Source organism: Phaseolus vulgaris, chromosome 9 (genome assembly GCF_000499845.2).
Source record: "Phaseolus vulgaris cultivar G19833 chromosome 9, P. vulgaris v2.0, whole genome shotgun sequence".
Taxonomy (NCBI): domain Eukaryota; kingdom Viridiplantae; phylum Streptophyta; class Magnoliopsida; order Fabales; family Fabaceae; genus Phaseolus; species Phaseolus vulgaris.
The window spans coordinates 13,457,053-13,475,486 of NC_023751.2; the positions used below are offsets into that span (position 1 = coordinate 13,457,053).

Here is an 18,434-nt window from a genome sequence, read left to right on the forward strand (position 1 = left end):
ATGATGATGATCTAAAATATATGTATGGTCCAATTTCTCCATCTATTTTCTTAAAAAAATCATGTTGTCTAAAAATAACATAAATTAAAATTTCAAAATATGATAAATAAATATACATGTATATTAATTAGAAATTTGATTATTTTGTTTCACTTATAAAATTTCGCAATTTTTCTAAACTTTTTTAACTCTCTACCTTCTCACTTATATTATAAATTCATCTCTCAGCTTTATTTATTATAAGTTGTAATTTTAAAGATAATAAATATTATGACCGTTTAAATTTTTAAGAAAGTTTTTTTTATATTTATAATTTTATTCTTCTTCTATAATTTACATAGTTTTCTTCATGCATGTGAAATTCGAACCAGATAAATTAATTTTTATTAGTATAAAATTATAATAATATGTTATATTTGTGAATTAGGATTTTTGAGAGCAAATCGGGATTTTCTTAACCTTATTAGGCTTTTTTTATGTTTTTTTTTATTGAAATTCTTGTTAAGTGAATAATGTATTTAAGTTGTTATAATTGGATAGGATATGTATGTTGTTAATGTTATTATAGTTTTAAAGTATGATGTGGTGTTAATGGTTGATTTAAACTTGTTAAAAATAGCCTAATTGGTAAGAGAAACTTGGGTAAGTTTTGGAAAGATTTTGAGTTGTTCATAATTTGGTTTTTAATATATTTTTACTTTATGGAGATAAAACAAAATTTTTACTAAAGAGAGAATAAGACATAAATGAACATTTTCTATGTATGATTTTGCTTAATTGAAAATTAGTTTCTTAAATGACATTTCCTTGATGAGCTTTATATATATATATATATATATATATATATATATATATATATATTTAGTTTATATGTATTTAAGTTTGAGATATTTATATATATGTATATATATCACATGTATGAAGATATGTATGGAATAATGTGATGATAGTAAATAATATATGTTATTATATTATCCTTTGCGATGGAGATATATAGGAATGTATGATTATGGGTTAGGTATTAAGCATAAAAATTATTAAAGAAATAAGATATCCTAACTTCACTAATCATCTAATTACATAAATAAAGACTATCAGGTGATGATAAAAAAATTGATTTTGAATGATATTATAATATAGTTGGTGCATTATATTATCCTCAAAATAAGGCAATTGAGGACATATTTCAAAATGATTTTAACAAGTTAGGTATTAGTAAGTAGAGACATATGTAATATTAATATTCCAAAAGAAAAAAAAAAGTTGTGTGTACACACATTAGTTTTACAAATGTTAAATCTATAATTTGATTTTTGAATGTGATTGTGGGTTAAAATGGTTGTTTATATATATCCATAAGTTTTGCAAATAAATGTTCAATCTTATAATATTAGGGTAGAAAGTAAAATTATTACAAGTTTCGGTACATTTGGAAAAAGTCGTGTTGGTGTAAGACGAATTCAACTTTGATAAGGTGAAATATTAAGGTCGTGTCATGGTAGGATGACTTTGGTTCAAAATTTTCACAGGAAAGGTTGTGTAGAGTCGACACAACTTTAATTAACATTTTGATCAAGGTTTAACTAAAGTCGTGCATGAGTGACACAACTTATTTAGTGTTAAATTTTTTTATAAGATAGTTTGTATTTGTTTTTTTGGTTGTATAATGAAAATACTTAAAAGGATGTTATATTTATTTAGGTTTTAATGTAATGTATATGATAAAGTGTTGAATTGTACTGATAAATATTTGAGATATTCATGAATTTGAAATTTAGAATGATTGATTTACTTATTTTATTTTATTTTATGTGTGTTATAGGAATACAAAATTTAAGGTGCCTAAATTATATGTACAAAATATGTTGTTAAAAAAAAAGGCTTAAGTAAAAGAAATAAACATGTTGTGTTAAATAATGATATTGAATTAAAATAAATACAAAAATGTTACAAATAAAAATATTTTATTTTTATATGGACATTATGATCTTTATTTTGATAATAAGAGATTTTTTTATTTATTTAAAATAGATTATCCATTTTATTATAACCTTTATGTTGTAAATATTGTAGACTATATGCAACCTCTATTGTAACCATTGTTTATTATATCTAACCTCTATTTACTATGTGTAAGCCCTCTTTACTTTATGCACTAATATTTACTATAGGCAATCCATTTTCACTATATACAACCATAATTTTCTATACGCAACGCCTATTTACTATATGCTACCATTGATATACAACCTCTGTGTATAGGTTTGAACAACAATCACTTATAATCAATAACTTCCAATCGATAAGTCTCTCTTGCATCTCTAACAAAAACAAAAGCATGTCATTATATTTAAAAAGAATGCGAGTACTCAAATTTAATAAATAAAGCTATCTTTATAATGTAAGAAACAAGAAATCAAGAACTTAAACTTGTATAAACTATAAAGAAATCTGTAACAACTTACTTTTGTAATAAACATTGAAACTTTTTTAGTAAAGTATCTTTACTTTTACTTTTTAATATAATAATAAATATTTTTTTATAACTTAAAGTGCATCTTTCAGATTAGTACTTGACTTTTCGTTAAAAAAAATACGTAATTTTTTTATGCACGCACAAGTAGCATTTTTGATGGAATCCGACAAATACTCTTGCTGGTTAAAGACATTAATTGAGATAATAGTTTATTCCCTTAAAAAAAAAATTAATGAAATTGGGATTATGTAATCCGAAAGTTTTTTAATTAGTTTATGGATTATATAATTTGAAAGTCTTTTCTATAAGATTAGTTTCTGGATTAGGTAATCCATCAATCTTTTTTTCATATGTGTGATTAGCTTCCGGATTACATATTTCACAGACTTATTTTAAATTTAAAAAAAATCTGGATTTTATAAATTTAAAGAACACTTCTGAATTATGTATGGGGGTAGCGAAAAAAAAGGATAAAATGGTATTTTTACATTTAGTATGGGTGGCACAAAAGGTTGTATCTCATCTTCACATAGTAACCGTTGGATTGTAAGAATTATAAAAACTCCCTAAAATTTTCTATGGGTTGCTTCTGTTTGTGGCCCAACATAAAGTAAAAGACAAAATTACGGCTTCCAATGAATGGCCCCAGATTTAAGAGTCCAGACAAAAATAGTCAATCTGCATCCAATCAATTTAAAATTTTTCAAATTTTCAAAATGTGAAATTGAAAAATAGATTCTAGAAAGAAAAATCGGAATAGTTTTTCTACATTCCAGAAATAAAATTTCAAAAAACAAAATCCAATTGAAAAAAAAAAATTCAGAAAAAAATTCTAAAACTCCAAATCTTAATCCAGAGTATACTATGTGGTCCACCCTCCATTCCTATCCAAAAGCTAAAAAAAAATATTTGTATCATTCAAAAACATTGAATGGAGGAAGCAATTGTTAAACAAAATTATGAATATAAATAGTTTGTCCAATGACAAATTAGTAAAAAAAAAAAGGTTACGAATAACTTGGTAAATAGTGATTAAGAGTAAGTGCATGAGTTGATATGAGGACACATGAATAATTCTAAATTTTTTTTACAACTGTTACTTACAAAATCATCAATGATATTAAAATAAAAACAAGAGTAGGTAGAGAAGCCGAATCCTTTATATTTAAAACATAAGTTTTGATTTTGGACGGTTTGAGTACATCTTTTTGGCCCATTCCCCTAGAAAGAATATGCTTTTGTAGAAAATTTTATTATTAGGCTTTTAAGTTTGATCCATAGTTTTATCAATCCTCAATTTCACCACTATTCTATCTCATTTCATTGTGGTAGAAATAGCCCTGAGTTTAGAACCATGGAAGATGGCATGTTGAAAACTATGGCATGGTGTTTTGCCTTGCTACTTTTCTATGTTATGATCAGATTTGTGAATATCATATGGTGGAGACCCAGAAATAGTGAGAAACTGTTGAGAAAGCAAGGGATCAGAGGATCTTCATACAAGTTTTTTACTGGAGACACTTCAGACATGAAACACTCTGTCCAAAAGGCATTATCAAAACCCATCTCCCTCCACCACCAAATCGTCCCTCGTGTCATCCCTTTTCTGCACAACATGGTTCAGCAACATGGTAAATTACTTTAGAAAACCATTTCTAACACGTTTCTTCTACTGAAATAAATTAGTTTTATTGCTTTTGCACTGAATGATCAATCAAATATACTTGTAGGAAATATTTCACTGTGCTGGTTTGGAAGAAGACCAAGACTCATAATAGCAGATGCAGAGCTTACACGATTGATTTTGACAAATAAGAATGGGCACTTTTTGAAGCCACCACGTAACCCTCTCATCAATTTTCTATCGTTGGGATTGTCTTCATTAGAAGGCGAAACTTGGACCAAACGCAGAAGGGTGGTAACATCAGCTTTCCACATTGAGAAGTTGAAGGTATCACAAACACTAATTTAGTTCATTGTTTTATTCAATTATCCAACCAAATAATTCAATCTTACACAATATCCTAGTGAAGATGATGCAAGAATCTTGCAAGCAATAATATGGTTTATGTTATAGACAATGGTGCCAGGCTTTTCAAGCAGCTGTTACAACATGATTCAGCGATGGGAAAAATATGTGGAAGCTGATGGATGGTATGAATTGAATGTTTGTTCAGAATTCGAAATTCTTACTGGTGATGTGATAGCTCGAACAGCCTTTGGAAGTAGCTATGCAGAGGGAAAGAAAATTTTTGAACTGCAAAAGGAGCAAGCAATCTTGGTCAACGAAGCCTTGAACACCGTCTATATCCCAGGTTTCAGGTACAATACATATACCATTATGTTTATTTATGCAAACTTAATAATACCTCATCAACAATCACAAGGATACATATTCATGATGAGTCTTTCAAAGCTTAATTTTCTGTAGCTAATTCGGTCAAAACAAAATATCACTTTTATTTACTTCAACACAGTTCCGTGACTGAATGCTTTGACTCTTCCACTTTGATAGCTACTTGAATTATAAACACTAAAATAACTAATAATTGCTTCAGTAATTATTGGAGTTGTATATTCGAAATTGACATTAATCAGTGGCTATTTTAATCACGATTTACGAATAGTTTATTTTCATGTATGTTTTTAGTTTTCAAACAATACCTTTATAGCAACTCTAAAGTCTAACATATGACACTTTAAGCTAAATATGAACTTCATAAAGATGTTTGGAGGATTTGAACTTACTTCACCTTTTATGATGGCATGTGAACCTGCTAGATTTTTACCAACTACAAAGAACAAGCGCAGGTACAACCTAGATATCCAAATCAAAGCTATATTAAGAGATATTATACAGAGGAAAGAGCAAGCAATGAAAGAGAATAAAGAAAAAGAGCATGATTTATTAAGTATACTACTACAGTGCAGAGAACAGACTAATTCTTTAACAACAGATGATGTTATTGAGGAATGCAAGTTGTTTTACTTTGCTGGCCAAGTGACCACGGCCAACCTACTTGCATGGACTATGATTGTTTTATCTATGCATCCAAATTGGCAAGAAAAGGCAAGAACAGAGGTGTTGGAGATTTTTGGCAAAACAAGTAGTGCACTTGACTATGAAGCCATTAATCACCTCAAGATAGTAAGTTCAATTACACAATCAATAATCATTAGCATGAAGTGAGAAAAACATGATCCTGAAATGTTTCACTGTATGCAGGTGACAATGATATTGTATGAAGTATTGAGATTATATCCTCCTATAGTAGTCATTAACAAGTACAATTGGTGTGAAACAAGGGTAGGAAACATGTCCATTCCAGCAGGAGTTGAATTGAGTTTACCCTTGTTACTTCTTCATTATGACAGCAAGTACTGGGAGAAGCCTGAAGAGTTCAACCCAGGTAGATTTAATGAAGGGATTTCAAAAGCTTCAAAGGACCATGCTGCTTTCTATCCATTTGGTTGGGGCCCAAGAATTTGTCCTGGCCAAAACTTTGCCTTCTTAGAAGCAAAGATTGCTCTGGCTTTCATTCTTCAACATTTCTCTTTCCAACTCTCACCCTCTTATGCTCATGCTCCAACTGCTTCTCTTGGTCTTACTCTTCAGCCACAACATGGAGCTCCCATTATTATTCGTCCCACTTAGTCTCCAATAACACCACTTCTCCAATAATATATGGAGCTGCTACATCATTCTCTTCAAATAACCTCTTGTTTCTTTCTCTCATTCTCTTTAAATGTAAAGGTTAAACATGTTGAGGATTCTAAGTTGAACAAAAATAATACTTCATCATCTTATATAATTAAGGATAATTTTCTCATTATAATTCGGTTATAATCCTATAAACTAATTTTAGAGTAAAAAAAATAATTAGTTGTTATACTAACTAAATTAGAGACCATTTTTATAAACTAAAAACAAATTGGTTTCTAAATTAGTTTTTATTATTGTTAAATAGTTTATAAATTGGTATCTAATTAGCTATTAAGATTTTAACTACCAATTATTTAGATTCTAAATTTGGTAGCAAAAAGTTTGATAACTAATTATATACCAATTTAGAAATTATTTAACAATAATATAAACTAATTTAGAAATAAAAAAAAATTAGTCTCTAAAATGTCTCTAATTTAATTACTATAATAACTAATTATTTTTTGTCTTTAAAATTAATTTTTATTTCATAATTTTTACATTGGATTGTAAGTCGATTTTAGGATTTAGAGTTTAAAATTGAAGGTTAAGATGAGTTATATTACATAAATGAACAATCATATAAATGTATAGAGAAAAAAATTTGGATGCCCAAGAGAATTGATGATGAATGGATGACAACAAGAAAAAAAAAAGTAATATTTGTAACATAGAAACCCATTTAGTAGACTTTTGGGTTTGCTTATCAATTTGAGAATCCATCTCACGTGAAGAGAATAAATAATATGCTTAACTTTTGTAAAAGATACCTATGGTCCTCTCTTTATCTATTTCTCTTATAAAAATAGTTACCTATATTAGAATAACTGTATTGACTAAAATCTAAATAAATAAAAATATGCTAATTATGTAAGAAACGAAATCTTAAAACTGGAAATCTACTTTGTTACTCTCTCTTCTAAAAAGAAATATTTACTATAGATAACATGAAGTGCCTGGTTCAATTTAGATTATACCCTCAAATAACTTTTGATGAATAATTTGTATTATTATCAAATTAAAAAAAATACTTTTTAATTTAAATTAGTCTTTAAATTTTATAAAATAAAATAAAATTTTACAAACAGGTTTTGTTTAAGTTTTTTATGAAAGTTATTTATAAATATATTTTTTTCTAAGCAATAAAACAAACAATATATATATATATATAAATGATTTTTTTTGCTAAATAAATTTTGATTTGCAAGTTGATGAAAGTCACCTCCAATTTATCTAGTAAAAATAGTTGAATGGAAATTAACTTAAATATTGAAGTTAGGTGCAATTTTTAGAAAATATAACAACTTGTTATATTTTCCATGTGGGGCTTCCTTTTCCTCTTGGCATATAACGTTTTTTTTTCAATATATAATACTTTCGGGACACTATAATAAAAACATGAAATAAAAATCTATTTTAAAGATAAAAAATAATTAATTATTATAATAACTAATTAGAGATATTTAGAAATTAAAAAAATATTTATAAATTAGCTTCTATTATTGTTAAATGGTTTTTAAATTGATATCTAATTAACAATCAAGATTTTAGTTATAAATTATTTAGTTTATAAATTTGGTAGTAAAAATCTTGATTGCTAATTAAATAGAAATAAAAAAATTTAGTTTTTAAAATAATTTCTAATTTAGTCACTATAACAACTAATTACTTTTGTCACTAAAAATTAATTTTTTTTATGATTTTTTTTAGTGAAATTTTATTCTGTAATCCCCTACTTTTACTTTTTTTTTATATTTTTTTCCCATAAATATCTACTGCAATTTTTTTACCAAAAGAAATTTGCTGGGATGTTTATTTTATGAAAAAGAATTGGGTGAAGGACCCATATTACGGACGGTGCTACTTTTGCCTATCACAATCATACAATTATGTATAAAGCCTTTTTTTCATGAAATGTCCCTGAAAATGACTTAAAAAACTCGTATAAAGAATGTGGTGTGTGTGTGGATGGTATTGAGGAAAAGAATATTAAAGAACTAAATCAAGTTCCGTAAATAAAAAAATGGTAAAAATAACCTTTTTAGTTCGTATACTGAATTTAACGTTGAAACGTTTTTAATATTTTAAAAAAATTACTTTATTTATGATTTGTTAACTCTATATAAACAACCAAAAATTATTGAAATAGTCTCAACTTTCAATTTATATACTAGTCACTATAGTTATTTTTATAAAATTTTCAATAAATTCATTTAGATTATTGAACATAGAAGATGATATAATAAATTCATAAATCTAACTGATATTCCTCTTCTCGGTAAACTCTCATATCATATTATATTATGAAATTTAACTGATATTCCTTTTTTTTTTTAAACTCTCATATTATATTATGAAAGTAAACTTTAAATTTAACTTAATTTTATAAAATTAGTTTTGGAAAATGAAGTTTACATTTTGCTGAAACCTTACTTTACAAACCGATTTTGTAAGGTTAAAGTCCATTTCTTCTTTTAAGACAGAATAAAAGTCTTTTAGAGTCTATCATAAAGAGAGTTTGTTGGACTATATGACTCGCTATTAGATCACCCATAAATATATTGTCTCACGCACGACTTAGTCCTCAACGTGAAGGCAAACAATATAAATCTCCAAAAAATAACATAAAAATGGACTTAAAAACTGTAATACAATTTGTTCAAAAATGAGATGAACACATGGTGTTAAAAAATTGATAAAAATGAGATGAAGAGGTCACAATATCATATGGAAACAATATAAATCTCCAAAAATAACATAGAAAAATGGAGTTACAAATGCAAAAGAGAAGAACAAAAATAACGTTAACAAACTTTAATAACATAGAAAAAATAAACTTAAAAACTAGAATACCAATTGATAAAAATGAGATGAAGAAATGAAAATATCAGAAAGTCATAATACAAACTCAACATAAATTAGATAAACAAACAACATTAAAATAATGGAATACCAAGTCATAAAAATCATATGAAAAATCACAATATCATATACAAACAATATAAATCTACAAAGAATAACATAAAAAAGTTGTAATACAAACTCAATAGAAATGAAATGAACATATGACGTTAAAAAAGTAGAACACGAATGATAAAAATTATATAAATCTCCACAAACAACGTATAGAAATGGAGTACAAATGCAAATAAGAATATCAAAATAACATTAATAAACTTTAATAACATGGAAAAATGAACTTAAAAACCTTAATACAAAGTGATAAAAATAAAAATATCAGAAAGTCAACATAATGAGATAAACACATGACCTTAAAAACTGGAGGATGAACTAATAAAAATGAGATGAAGAAATCACAATACAAATGAAAAAACAATATAAAAGTTACCTAGTTCATGGAGAATGAAAAGAACAAAATTGACATGAAATGAATGAATGACTCAGTACAACACCATATATATAGTGAAATATCATCGTCATTACCATTTCAAAAGCAAGCGCCAATTATATAGATGTCTAATATTGTTATTGGAAAAACAACTTTTGAATATGTCATCTTCACAGTTGCCGAAATTGTGAAAAACAATAAGGATAGTTCGTAGAGCTCTGTAGAGAGGAGAGAAGAGTGAGGGTTTCAAAGAGAATATTAGAGTTTGAGAGAGATGAGAGGCATGATGAGTTCGGAGAGAGAAAAAACGAAGTGAGCATGAAAGAGAAAAATCGTACCTTTAAAAATCGTTATGTAACGTGTTTTGAATTGTCCACGTGGTGTGTTTTATTAGTGAACACTTTATTATTTTTTTGTATTAAACTATTTTAAAAATTCATGGACATGAACAATTGGTACTTGTTATTACAATTTTTTTTCCTTATACCTACATTAATAACTTCTAGTATTTCTAAATGTACGTTCAAAAAATCAAAAAGGGATTATTTGGCATTGACTTGTATAATAAAAATAATCAATAATTACAAGTGAATATATCTTCAAACTTTTGAAAGATAAATTATACTAAAACATATCCAAGGAACAAAGCTAAACAAATTGAAATTTTTAGTAACTAAATGCTACTTCACTTAACTCAAAGATAAATAGTTTTGTAATTGAGTATTCTACAATTAATCATGACTTGTGTGGTGGATATGAAGATTCTTTTGGATCGACATGGCTAAGTGACAAAGGTAGAAAAGAAGAAAGATGTATAGGGAAATGTGAAATATTAAAATAGGTACCTATGATTCTATAAAGACTAACAAATCATAGCATGAAGCAATAGGTGTGCAATATCTATTTTGATCATACACGAGTACGACAAATTGCAAAACAAAGGCACTTATTTAAGAAGACATATAGGAAACAAAAGATAAGTTGAGAGTTGAGTTAAAAGTTTGAGTGGAAAGCATGCATCAATAGATCGAACTGACGTGACTGAGATCCTTTAAGAATATCAAACATGCCTCATATTACATCACAACTCAATCTTTGGAACGTGCTAAATCATATAACTTGCTTAGCTCCCATGTTAAGTGCAGATAAGAACACACGTTAATTCGAGAAGACAACAAAACTCATGAAAATGTGAAATTGCATTTAATCATATCAATGCTTCAAATGAATATGTGAAAGCACAAGCACACAATATAAACTAATATTGATGTCATTTGTAATCACCAGCACTAGAATTGGTGTGATCTTAATTTTATTTTATGTTGGATCCATGTAGCCCACACTTTTTTCGATTGTGGGTAACCATTTTTTTCAAGAAATGGCATAATGAGTTGAGTTCAGGTCATAATAAGGGTTTTGATTTGCGAAACTTAGCTTATATGAAAGACAAAGAGATCAAATATTAAAACAATTCCACAGCACAAGAGTGCTGTATGCGCAGGCGCATAACCTTTTATTGAAACCGAATTGATTTTGTCTCTATCTTTTCTCAGCTATTTATTAAAATCCAGATAAGATAGAAGAGTACACTTTATTTAATTCCAAAAAGTTCATATATTGTATCATTAGCTAGCAATGCCATATTTTAATAACACCCTCTTAATATCTTTTCGTATTTGTAGTAAAAAATTATTAAAATATATTTTTGTCAATTTTTGTTTATATAATATGAAGTGTGGATTAGGATGTTGATGGATGAAGTGGATTAGGAGGTCTAAAATCTTACTAAAAATAAAAATCAATTTTATAAGACAAAACATATTTAGTTCTTAAAAAATATAATTTTTTTAATTGATGAGTATATATTAGAAGTAGTGTGTATCTTCTATCAGAATTAATAATATATGAAAAGACATGACACTATACAAAATATATTTATGTGATAGACACGTTACAAAATGTTATTTGAGAAAAATAAAAAATTAACATATAATTGTTTAACATATTGATGAGCATATATTTATTCACACAATAGCCTTAATCATAGATTATTGGACTATAATAATAATAATATATTATTTTAATTAATATTCATATAATTGGGTTTATTTGGGTCTTAACTATTATTTTGGTAATTTTGTGTTTTTAGGGTAAATTATCTGAAGCATCTACCTTTGTGAATGGGTCAAACATGCAAAAGTCCAAGTTGCTTCTTTTGAATCAAAACAGAAAACAAATTCTGAGGGGAAGAAAGAGAAAATAAAAGCTACAAGATTCCAGAAACAGAATTAACAAATCTTCTGCAAAATAAAAAGAAAAGATTAATCTTTAGAGAACCTGTGAAGAATTCAATGGTGGAAGAACTAGGGATCAACCGCTTTTTATTTAGTATTTTAATCTCTTGTATATTTTTTGCACAACTATCTCAAACCCCTTTTCATCTTTATTGTTATTGCTAACTTTTATTGCTTGCCGATAGATTTTAAACCCTGATCAACTGATTTTACTATTGGATTCGTTGAAAGACGACTTGGAATCATCTTACCACAATTATACTATCATCTCTCTAGTGTTAGACAAGTTTACGCTAGATTCATATTAATTTGACAGCAAAACGAATATGAAAAGCTGAATACCACATTGAAGCCATTGTGTTAATGACATATGTGCTTTGTGCGTAGATGTAAAAGTTCTTGGGAAATTTTAGTTTTGGGTGTTACTGTGGATTAAACCTGATACGTTATTCAAAGACTACAGTAACAGAAAAAAGAAATTAATAAAGAGTAAAATAATTAAAAAATATGCATTCGGGCAGACAACATGGCCTTGATTGATAATTGATTACAAACATCGTAACAGGATTTCAATAATTGATATGGTAATTGATTACAGCTTGATACTAGGAGTAATTGGAGTGTGACCTAATTTCTTATCTAAAAACAATAAATATGTGGATTTAATATTCTTTTTATTTATTTTCTTCTTCTTACACTTGCAATCTTAACATTAGTTTACATAAAAGTAGTATTAAATTTAATTTCTTCCTTACTTCTTGCCATGTCACACAACTTGAGAGCCTTCACCTAATTTTCTGCTCATTCCACCATTAAACAGATGGCATTGATGCAGTTCCCTTTTACATTCTTTCAAAACATATCATTATAGTTTGTCTTTATAACTTATTCTATGGTATGCTTTATTAAATAGGTCAATACTATTATCTCTAAATAAATTAATGAATTAACTAAACTTTTAAGCATTAATTCGCATATAATTTACACTATTATTAATGTTGCATTATATCATATTATTTAATAAGCTACATTACTAAATTAAAAAAATGTTAAATGATATTGTACTAGTATGGTCGACCGACATACATGCTGACGTGGCTCGGTCTCCTGACCGAACTAGTTGAGATACACGCGGACGGCCTGACCGACTGACACATATAATCATTAACACTCAAACCAAGGTCAATGAAGCTAAACTACCAAGAATTAGGTAATGTATTATGATCCATTCCACTAATCAGAACCATGAGACAAACTCATTAAAATAATATAAATAACACACATTCCAATGAACAGATACGTCATTATTACTGAACACCTACCCGAGTACCTAACACCCTTTCCTGACTTCAGTGTCAGATTGTCTTTTGCAGGTACCTCCTCCATTTGACATTCACCCAAGATAGAGAATCGAAGGATAGCACGAAGACGAAAAGAACCCCAATGAAACCCTAGCAACCTGCTCAAAGGAAGGAGGAAGGAGGAAGACGGAGATTTCAATAGTTCTCTATGTTCATATAGTTTTTAATAAATTAAAAGTAAATCTTAACACACGATTTGTTTAACGAATAATTTTACAACATATCGGATAAATTTACCTGACTAATTTCCATTTTGAGTGAGTAACTTTTCTCCATTGCAATGATTGTAGATAATGACGATATATGAAGGATAGTGGAGTCAAAATAACATCATTTTGGCATTGAATAATGTTTATATTACACTCTTTACTCTTTTTGATTATTTTATTTGTCATGGGATGAGATATAGTAATTGTTCGTCAACAGTTTACAAAAGAAGCTGAGTGGAAGTGCATGAAACTGGATTCACACTATAACATCTCAGGGAATAATATAATAATAACTCAGGAATTCAAAACTTGCACAAGTGGCAGACAATTGATGTGGAAGGGATCATAGCGTCAACGGAATATTGAAAGGGGTAAATGACGTCATAATTCTAATGAATCCAAAAAAACCCACTAGTGCTTTTTAATTATTATTAAGAAAATTCCAAATAAATCCAAATCAGCCACTATTTAATGCCGAACTTCACCTGGAAGAAGAAACAGCAGAAGAACTACACTCATCAGCTTATGCAAATTTTGTTTCCTCACAACAAATAACTTCCTCAGTGCCCAAGATGCTAGCTTATTTGGAACACTTCGTTCACGAAAAAGATGCTGAATCGAGGCAAGACGACGAAGTTGCCAGCCTCTCCAGGGCGCTTGAACTTCAAGCCAGTATCGACGAATTGGGTCCAGCCGGAATCGCTAGTAAGGATTTCGGCGGCATAAAGTCCGTCAAACCCTTGGCCATGATCAGGCCTTCCTCGGCCGTTGATGTGGCCAGAGTGGTGAAAGCCGTGGCGGCGTCTCCGAGTCTGACGGTGGCGGCGCGGGGAACGGGCACTCGGTGAACGGGCAGGCCATGGCGGAGAAGGGACTGGTCCTCGACATGCGTGCCTTGGAGGAGCCTTTTGAGATTCTCTGGATAGAAGGCACGGCCTACTTGGAAGTTTCGGGAGGGGCATTATGGGAAGACGTTCTTAAACGCTGCGTTTCGGAGGTTGGACTGGCCCCGAGGTCGTGGACGGATTATCTCGGTTTAACAGTTGGTGGAACGCTGTCCTACGCAGGCGTCAGCGGCCAAACCTTCCGTTACGGTCCTCAGACATCCAACGTAACGGAATTGGAAGTTGTAACAGGCAAAGGCGAAACGCTGTGCTGCTCCCTGACACAAAACTCTGAACTTTTCTTTGGTGCGCTCGGTGGCTTAGGACAGTTCGGTATTATTACAAGGGCCAGGGTGGTTCTCCAACAGGCTCCAGAAATGGTGGAAAAAAATTTACTTATTATTCATTTTAACCACTCCGTTACACTTTATGTTTACTTTTTTTTAAAAAAAATTTGTTTGGTGTGAGTTGATTAATTAGGTGAGGTGGATAAGAGTGGTTTACTCTGAATTTGAGGAGTATGCTGGCGATGCAGAGTTGCTGGTGGAGGAAGTAGAGGAATGTTTTGATTACGTGGAAGGGTTCGTTCTGGTGAACAGTGATGACCCGGCCAATGGATGGCCCACCGTGCCATTGGAACCGGAACAGGTGTTCGACCCGGTTCATATTCCTTCCACTGCTGGCCCTGTTTTGTATTGCTTGGAGCTGGGTCTTCACTATGGTAACGCGGATCATCCTTACCGTTCCCGTGTTGATATGGTAAGTAACTAACTAATATCCTCTTTTCGTTATTTTCTGATCTGCTGTATGCGGGTTCCTTGTTGATGGAATAGGCTTAGCGTAGCCATTTCTGATAGTTGAGAGGGCCCCCAGAGTTTTGACCTAGGTGGTTGCTAGTGGTTCTGTGGTTAAAAGCATGCACAACAACCATAGAGTACTGTTATAGGTGGGGCCTGTGTAAAAAGTCAATGTAAGCTGAGTTAACCATCACTGACTCGCACATGAAATTTAGCAACGGAGGGGAGTGTTGGTTAAGATCCAGAAAGCATGTGTTTTGTCCGGGGGTTTGTGGTTCTAATCCTTTTTGTTTAGGAATGTTATGATTATAAATTTGTCTCACAAGCTGAAGGTGAAATGGTTGCTGAAAACTGACGATACCGCAATGATGTATCTTCCATTGGATTTTCTGACGAAGAATATAAAAAGCACTACCACCATAGTTTAAATTACCGTAGGAACCGAGTGTACTTCACCTGTGGGTATTGTCCCATTGTGGCTAAAATGGTAATGTAACATCACTAGCTGCTCCATAGCGCTGATCATTGAGATCTCGCTGACGTTTGGGTCCCCACACTTCCACAAATAGCCAAAAACCCATCATTTTCTGGAATATCAAAATGTCAATTACTATATCATCCCTTAATACAGTACAATACACTAAATCCAACTCAATATTCCATCTTGGGTATGCGTTATGTTGTTGTTGCGTTGCTCTAACTAAAACTAATTCACCACTTAACTCCGCTGTAGGATGTGGATCGATTGCTCGGACGGCTGCGATTCATTCAGGGTCTCAAGTTCCAGACGGATGTGACCTACACAGAGTTTTTGCTACGTGTAAAGCGTGTGGAGGAGGACGCAAAAGCCAGCGGCACCTGGGATGCACCTCACCCTTGGCTCAACCTCTTTGTATCCAAGTCCAACATTGTTGATTTTGATCGTGAGGTGTTCAAGAAGATTCTCAAGGACGGGGTCGATGGCCCCATTTTAGTCTACCCTCTCTTGCGAACCAAGTACGTTCCTGCTTCCCTTCCTACCCCTTCATCACCTACCACTATATATATTCACAAACAATTTCATATTTAGTTACATAAAACACCTTTACTCCGTTATTTTTGTATATCCTAAAAGGCTTGGGATTGAACTGAACGTAAGATCATGATGAGGTGATGAGATGAGTGATTGAGAGGACGAAAATATTCAAAGGTTCTTATGCAAAACACGTGCGAAGGACATGGACCAGGTCCCACCGTGTGACATTTGGCCACGAAATCAATAACTTGAGCCCTTCTTTCTTTAATTTTGCACGATATGTGTGATGTGTGAGTTTGCTGAACCGTGATTCAAACAGGGTGGTTAAGATTTTGAGGGTGAGTATCAAATATTTGTTACTACTTGAGGTCAGCCATAATGGGACCCTAGAGGTAACCATCAACTGTACCATATTTTGGTCGTCAATAGGAAATCATAAGCTCTTCATTGTCATGGTTGTACCATCTTACTCTCTGCTTGTCCGTACCCTATGACACTCCTTCTTCTTGTCTCGATGATGCATACGTTTTTCCCGTATCATCCACCCTTAGTTTGTTGTTGTTGCAGCCCTGTTAGGTTGCCGAATAAGCAAGCTATACACCTGTACGGATGTACCTCTGCATGGAGCAAAGATACAGTGGGGCCGCCTGAAACAATCCTGCCTTTTTTATTTGAATTTTTTCTGAACGATGTATTCATCTGTTGCATCAAGATGTGTATGTATTTTGTGGCTGATCTGAGAGGGTAAATGGGAAGTGTAAATTGAAATATCAATTGATTCCAGCAGTGTAGCTATCATGGTGAGTGTTACTAATAGACAGTGATTCCGGATTGTATGGTTCTATATAGGAGATTTAAAGTTTGATGGGGCTCTTGGTGGGGGAGGAATTTGGTTCTTCGATCGAGGGTCCCCATGAACAATCTGGGTGGGGATTAGTAGGATGCATAATCATAGGTTGAAGTCAATTGACCTCATGCATTATGAGCATACAAATTTATTTATGATGTTGTCTAAATATACTATCTTATGTATGTTGTCTAATATTGATTTCAACAGAGAGGAAGAGCAATAACAAAAAAATTATGGCCTTTTTGTCATTGTTTTTGAAATGAAACAGGTGGGATAATCGTCACTCAGTGGTGGTGCCTGACAGTGACATCTTCTACATAGTAGCGTTGCTCCGATTCAGCCCACCACCTCCCAAGGGTCCACCAGCTGAACTCTTGGTGGCGCAAAATAATGAGATTATTCAATTCTGCACAAGCAGAGGCCTTGATTTCAAGCTATACTTTCCCAATTACCAGTCACGGGAGGATTGGATGAAACACTTTGGGAAACAATGGAGCAGATTTGTGGAACGAAAGGCCAGTTTTGATCCCATGGCTATCCTTGCACCAGGACAGAGAATTTTCTCCAGAACCTCTCAACCTCCTTCTATCCCATAACTAGATATCATTTACTGATACTTGTCATCACTGTAATTTGTAACCTTCTTTCCCTTTATTATTTTTCTTCTTTACTTTAATTTGGTGGCAGTGTATTGTTATGGAAAATATGTAGGGCAGATTATTTTGGAGTTTGGTATTTGACGCAGGTATTAATGATTTGATGGTCGATCAGATTACATATATATAAAGTACCAAAAAAAAGATGAAAAGTATAATGTGGGTGATGCATGAGACGTAAATGCAAAGCTTAATTGGTTAGCGTCATTTTCATGTTAGCTATTATGTGAAGGAAATTAGCAAAGTAGCAAAGTGCAATTGTGAACCAGTCCTTTTTCCTTTGGTCCAGTAGGAATTTTCTCTTGGAGAACCTTTAACAATCATCAATATGGACCGTCCACATATATATATGCATGCCTCTTATTTGGGACAATTTTAACTGATGTTGATGTTTCACTTCCAACCTTTTGTCTCTCCTTAATTTGTTCCCTCCATCACACGCTTTTTAGATATATATACCATAATTACGTTTTCTCTTCCCACAAAGTAATTAATATATAGTATCATTTTAAATCACATTTACCTAGCATCTTTGCATAATAAAACTACACAATTTCATAAATAAACCTTCAAATGCACTATCAACAATAAATATTTATTATTTCCTTATATCATTAAAAAACACTTTACCCATTTGCGTTTGGATGGAATATTTTAAGCTTTAAAATGTTTGAAATTTAAATTTTTTTATCTTTAAAATGTTGTGTTACAATAAACCAAATCAATTTTCTTAAGTTTAAATCTATATTTAGGTAATATAATATACTACATAAAAATATATTTAAAAATATTATTTTTAAATAGAAAATCGTTACAATATTTAATATAAAATAATTATTA

At 30.9% G+C, this 18,434-nt stretch overlaps 1 protein-coding gene and 1 pseudogene across 1 annotated transcript; both read left to right on the forward strand.

Moving 5' to 3' along the window:
- Positions 1–3,663: 3,663 nt before the first annotated feature.
- On the forward strand, positions 3,664–6,288 carry LOC137822005 (cytochrome P450 CYP72A616-like). Its single transcript, XM_068626878.1, has 5 exons — positions 3,664–4,107; positions 4,207–4,427; positions 4,554–4,798; positions 5,258–5,624; positions 5,703–6,288. Exons 1-5 carry the CDS (start codon positions 3,831–3,833, stop codon positions 6,129–6,131), a joined length of 1,539 nt encoding a protein of 512 aa, XP_068482979.1. The 5' UTR covers positions 3,664–3,830; the 3' UTR covers positions 6,132–6,288.
- Positions 6,289–13,871: 7,583 nt separating this feature from the next.
- Positions 13,872–17,696, forward strand: LOC137822526 (cytokinin dehydrogenase 7-like; annotated as a pseudogene).
- The last annotated feature ends 738 nt before the right edge of the window (positions 17,697–18,434 follow it).

Coding starts and splice junctions, on each gene's coding strand:
- LOC137822005 (XM_068626878.1), top strand. CDS start 3,831: ATGGAAGATGGCATGTTGAAAACTATGGCATGGTGTTTTGCCTTGCTA. Junction 4,108..4,206: donor CAACATGGTTCAGCAACATG/GTAAATTACTTT, acceptor ATATACTTGTAG/GAAATATTTCACTGTGCTGG. Junction 4,428..4,553: donor TCCACATTGAGAAGTTGAAG/GTATCACAAACA, acceptor TTTATGTTATAG/ACAATGGTGCCAGGCTTTTC.